The sequence below is a fragment of the Culex quinquefasciatus genome, chromosome 3 (assembly GCF_015732765.1).
Source record: "Culex quinquefasciatus strain JHB chromosome 3, VPISU_Cqui_1.0_pri_paternal, whole genome shotgun sequence".
NCBI lineage: Eukaryota > Metazoa > Arthropoda > Insecta > Diptera > Culicidae > Culex > Culex quinquefasciatus.
Genome location: NC_051863.1, coordinates 176,771,762 through 176,777,761, shown reverse-complemented (window position 1 = coordinate 176,777,761; position 6,000 = coordinate 176,771,762). Strand labels below are relative to the sequence as shown.

Here is a 6,000-nt window from a genome sequence, read left to right as displayed (position 1 = left end):
GGTAATTTGGACATACCTGAAAGTCTACCTGTCAGGCAAACAAAAGTATCTTTCATGGTTGGTTGAGTTTTTAAATGGATTTAGATAAATTTAGAGGGATTTAAAATGTCAGATCGGAATGTGAGCAATAAGATCTTTCAAAAAACCCCTATTTTTTAATTTAGATAAAAAAATTTCAATATTTGAATGGATGAAAATCTGATTAATGCACATTGGGCGTTCAACTAGACTCTAATGTTTTTAATTAATTTCTTTGAAAATTCTAATTTCTACGCTGGTTTTCAATAATATTTAAATTTGAAGGGCTACGGAATGTAAAACTAAAAAAAATAATGGTTTCAGGTTAATAAGTTCTATATAAAGATTGATTTAGATAAATCTAAACGATACCTTAATCACTAAAAGCTAAACTTGTGCCTAATCCAGAATCAATGTTCTAATCAAAATTGATAAATGATTTAATTATGTAACTACACTGAACTATTTGTTTTCTTCCTTTTGAATTATAGTTCTATCACAAAATCATGATTCAAAACATTGATAAAATATTGTGAGCAAAAAAAAAAAACTTAAAAACATAGAGCAATCACAAAACCAGGTTGAAGGTTAAAAATCATGCTCAAAACATCAAATGTTAAACTTATTCATCCACATGTGTCCAAATTACCCCACAAAAGGTGTCCATATTACCCCACAAGGCATGTCCAAATTACCCCACAAGACATGTCCAAATTACCCCACAAGACATGTCCAAATTACCCCATAGGGGTGTTCATATTACCCCCACACAAAAATGTGGGGGTAATTTGGACACCTTTTAATTTTTGCGATAAAAATGAGTTTTTCATCAAAATTTATCGAAATGAATGAAATTTTTCCATCGAATATGATCTCTGTTATCCTCTGGTTTCATTCACATTCCTTTAAAATATCCATACAGCCCATGGCAGAGCAATTTCCTTAGGGTGTCCAAATTACCCCACACTCCCCTATGTTTACTTTAGAAAGATGTATGTTTAATCTCAAATTTGAACTAGGGGAACAGCATATAATTGCATCGAGAACCTATTGTTGGCATATCAGCACTTTGGTGTTCAGTTACAGCTAGTTTAAAGCATTTTCGACAGTATTCTGAAAGCGTAATTCATTTTAATACAACGGAAATTAAATATCAAATAAATTTTATTTTGTTTCAAGGAAACTGAAGCTATACAATTTTTAGTTCAGTTCAGTGTGTTGTGTTGTTTTTCTTAAATGGCCAAGTAGAACTTTGTTTTATTGATCTAATAAATGTTCAATGTAAAAAATAACGTAATGCTTGTAAAAAGTAAAAACTGAGGTAGAAATCAACAAAACATAATTTGAGGAAAAAAATATGTATTTATTTCAGACGACCTTTTCAAAAATCATACGTAAACAATATTGACAGCGCCTCTGGTGGGGACTTCAGAAAACTGCATGCGTGTCAGATCCCTGAAGGAAACACTTGTACAAAGGGGCTAGTAAATAATTTAATCATAACGAACAACAAACATTTTTTTATTGATGGGGCATTTTGACTCAAAATCATTTTTTTTTGAATTAGCCTATAATATTCGTATGATCCTGAAAATCATTTTCTCATCATTACGTAAACAATTTGTTTTTTTTTGGCATTCAAAACGATTTTTTAGATTGTTGAGTTACCGGAAATTAAAAAAAATCCAAATGATCATTGAACAATAAATAATGCAGAAACAGTTATTTTGAAATATTATTATTTAGACCACTTCAAACTTAAATTCAAGTTTATGTCCTTCAAAACTGTCCTACAAAGTTAGGGGTAAAAAAAGTACTAAAATTGACTTTTTCATTTAAAAACGTGTAAATTCGATTGTAAACTGTGAGAATACAACCACACAACTAGTGCCGAGGAACAAATATTTTAAATAAAATTTGTATCAGCCTTAATTGTGGTTTTCCTATGTTGAAATTGTTTTTCATGATACGTAGTTAGCACGAATCACTTGATTTTTTTTCGAAAAAAAATAATGTTTGCATGTCAAACTATAAAATAACTTTTATTTGAAAATAGAGTTTTTTTTTTATTTTCGTACAATATGTTTAGGAGATTGCAAGTATTTTTCGCAAAAAATCGTGAACTCGATTTTGTCAAAATACCCTTAAAATCGACTTAATTTGATTAAGAATCAACTGAAAGCTCAAGGTGAATATTTGCACAAAACATTCAGTTTTTTATTTAAAGATTGTTCTCATGAAGACCGGGACCGTGGTGTAGGGGTAAGCGTGGTTGCCTCTCACCCAGTCGGCCTGGGTTCGATCCCAGAAGGTCCCGGTGGCAAATTTTGAGACGAGATTTGTCTGATCACGCCTTCCGTCGGATGGGGAAGTAAATGTTGGCCCCGGTCTAACCTAGAGGTGTTAGGTCGTTAGCTCAGTCCAGGTGTAGGAGTCGTCTCCCTGGGTCCTGCCTCGGTGGATTCGCTGGTAGGCAGTTGGACTCACAATCCAAAGGTCGTCAGTTCGAATCCCGGGGTGGATGGAAGCTAAGGTGTAAAAAGAGGTTTGCAATTGCCTCAACAATCAAGCCTTCGGACACCTAGTTTCGAGTAGGAATCTCGCAATCGAGAACGTCAAGGCAAAGCTGTAGAGCGAATAATTTGATTTTTTTTTTCTCATGAAGATTCAAGAGCGCGAAAAGTTATCCTAACGCATCTTCATCAAGGTTAACCAAGCTGAGGATCGAACCTAGGTCGCTCCGCTTGGAAAAGCGAAATGTCAACACGGAGCACAGGGTCATTTTGCATCATCACTCACCATCGCGCTCTGCTGGGGGTTGTCAGAATCAGAAGAGGAGAAGAGTGAAGAGACGAATGGCTCGACGCTTTTCCAGCATTGAGTGTGTGAGAGAAAGAGAAAAGATGGGATAAATTCACCTAAAAGGTGGAAAAATTGCGTTTTGGTTGATACTTCTTTAAGTTTGACTTAGTTGATAGGGTTAAAACGATTTGATATTAAATCAAATCTCTTTCTATAGTACTATTTTTTTTAAAGTAAATTGTTGTTATCAAGCTGCTCAAAACCACCCGGAAAGTGCCAATTTTTCTCGTTTCTGAACTTTTTTATCCTCCAACATTCAGAAAACCTCAACATTCGTCCATCTGTTAGCCCCAAGCGAGGCAAAGAAAAATTACCTTTCCACTCAACAGGAGCGATTTTTCTCCAAAACAAAAAAAAATCGACTCCAACCCGAAACTGCATTCCAAGACTTTTCCCGCGTTCTGCGCAAGCCCTGGAAAGGAATGCATTCCTTCCCTGTGCCGTATAGCGTTCGCAGCAGGCCACGCCCATCGCCATGGTCACACGGGTACCACACCGGCGGCGAAACGCTTCAGTTCGCTGTCAACTGTCAAAGCTGGCACGGCTTCTTCACGGTGTTTAGCTTTTGTTTCGCGCAAACAGGTGTCACGCACTCAGTTATAAGGTTATCAGTTTGACAGCTGCGGTGTTTACATCGCGCGCGTTGATTAAAGTCACGTGTGTTTCCGTCAGGTGGTGGTGGTGAATGGTTTGGAAGTCACGCCTACTTGCGATGCAGCTGTATTGGTGCGAGCGAGACCACGAGATTTGCCACTGGAACGGGTCGCATGAATAAGTGATGAGCCCACGGGGTGTGAGTGAAACGGGTTGCTTTGTTGTTGCGTGCTTTGTGTTGGTGGATGCTGGCTGGATCAGCCGTAGCGATGTGTTGTTATCTGGCGCATTGATCCCCGTGTTCTGATACGTCGTCGTCGTCGTCGCCTGCTGTGGTGGTGTCATCCACTGGAACCGGTTTCCCCTCACGACACCAGAGGCCAGACAAGGACGGAAGTGCTGCCAGGTCGTGGATGCTGCGCCGCCTGGGATCAGTACCAATCCAGCAGTGGTCTTGGCCAGCCAGGGTTAGGAGCGTGCGCGTCCGTGTGTGTCCGTTCGTGTCTTAGTGACCTGCCACAGGTTCTTCCGGGGGTCATCCCCCGTGTCACCACTTCCTGCTGCTCCTGTTGAATCCTCGAAGTCGTCCGGACGGCCAAATCCCATCAGACCTGAAAACAGACCAGACAGCCAGGAGTTCACAACGTGCTGGTCGCTGGAACCGTCGGGACCGTTCTCCGTCGCGCGTGCCACTTCTTCGTCGGAGTGTCCTCCGTCTCTCGCCACGGGGCTGTAATGAATTAAATTTGTTAGTTACTCATTTAATTAATACAGGCCCCTAATTAATAAGCGTGAGAAGTGTGTCTCTGCCAGTGTCTTTGAGGCACTTTTTTTTGCTGCTGTTGCGTCGGGAATTCCGGATCTTTCGTGAACACGTGAACGTGGCCACGTGTGTGCAACTAATTTCGCAAGTGATTAACCTTGCTGGTGTTGGCGCTACAACCGGAAGTGAAAACGAAAACGTGGTGTCTGTGCGATGCATAATTAAATGGAAATGGATAAACGAGTTGGGCTAAAATTAGCAGAGCTAAAATATCCTGTGGCGTCGGTTAGCAGACCAAACTTCGACAAAATGATGAACAACCGGTACTGAATTGTGTGTTTGTGCAGTGAATGTGATTGTAAATCGGAAGTTTCTTTGATTTGTGATCGAAGAAGGAACGTCCCATTATCTTGAACACCGTGACGCAAAACTTCAAGCTGTCGGCATTGTCCATTAGAAACTTTTCAGCAAACATGCTGAACAATCTGAGCGCCGCCGGGCTGGGAGGTAAGTTCGATATATTGATGTTTTTATATTACTTTATTAAAATAATTTTCTATACTTTGATTGAATACTTTGAAGTTGGTACAGTATTGAATATCCGTAAAAAAAATTAAACTCATAATTAATTATAATCAAAATGTGAAGATAATTTGATGTTAAGCAAATCAACAATCAAACATTATGCAGTAAATATAACTGATTCAAAATTATCTGAAAGATATAATGCAAATTTGCGGGGAAAATTTGAGTAAATATTCTTACAGAAGACATTAACAAATGATAGGAAAATTGAATAAATCACAAGGAAAAGAGTATGTTTTTTGCTCTTGAGGGATAGAAAAAAAAATACAACTTTGACACAAACTTTCAACAACACAAAATATTTAATTGGATTGCATTATTGGATGCTTTTTGTTTCCATTCCTTACGCTTTTGGCCAAAACTAGGACCAAATCCCTGAGATTAACCCGAACTAGTTAGCATTTTGAACAACTTTTTTAAATTTCAAAAAAGTTGTCAAATACAATTTGAGAAAGAGAAACCGGACTTTTATAGAAAATAATTTGAACATAATGCTTTTATATGATTCTACAATTTCCAAGGGTCGTGACAGGCTAGATACAACCTGCTGATAAAAACCAAATTGTATAATAAAACTAAATTAAATTTTTTTGACAGGCATTCATTTGAATAAGCAATTCACCATTGGGAGATTTTGGGGTATTATGGATAGTGGGGGAAATTTGATTTTTTTATCCGTTTTTCTTCGGATATGAAGTGAAACTGACAATGTGAGTGACGAGGCCAGTTCTAGTAATGGCCTAGGAGTATGGAGAATAGTGAAACGCTGGAATAGGACAGGTTGTTTTGGTAAAATTCGCAAATGATTCCAAGAGCGTTCTTGGCACCTCCTTATATTCTTATATGTGAGGGTTGTTAAATAAGGGTTTCCTAAGATTTTATGGCTTGTAAATATTGTGCAATTTTTCCTTTTTTTATCGCTAAAATTTGGATTTTTCGATTGAAGGTATACATTTTAAAATTTTAGTTGATATTTATTAAGGTTTTAAAGATTAAAAAAACATTGAAAATTCAACAGGTGTGATGATAATCTTGACAAAAATTATTTTAACTTTATATTAATTATATTGTCTTTATGTAGTTTTGTTATTTTAATGTCCGATAGGTTTAAAATTGGATGACTAAAAATTGTAAGATAAAATAAACTAATTTTGGGTTTTTAATAAACTGTTATGAAA

The 6,000-nt window shown here is 37.4% G+C and overlaps 1 protein-coding gene across 2 annotated transcripts in view; it reads left to right on the top strand.

Moving 5' to 3' along the window:
* Positions 1-3,409: 3,409 nt before the first annotated feature.
* Positions 3,410-6,000, top strand: part of LOC6049011 (homeobox protein orthopedia) — a 113,896-nt gene continuing 111,305 nt past the window's right edge. For both annotated transcript variants that reach the window (XM_038264672.1, XM_038264671.1), the window contains exon 1: positions 3,410-4,744. In XM_038264672.1, the coding sequence (XP_038120600.1) occupies positions 4,711-4,744 (34 nt within the window). In that variant the 5' untranslated portion in view covers positions 3,410-4,710. The remainder of the gene's footprint in view (positions 4,745-6,000) is intronic.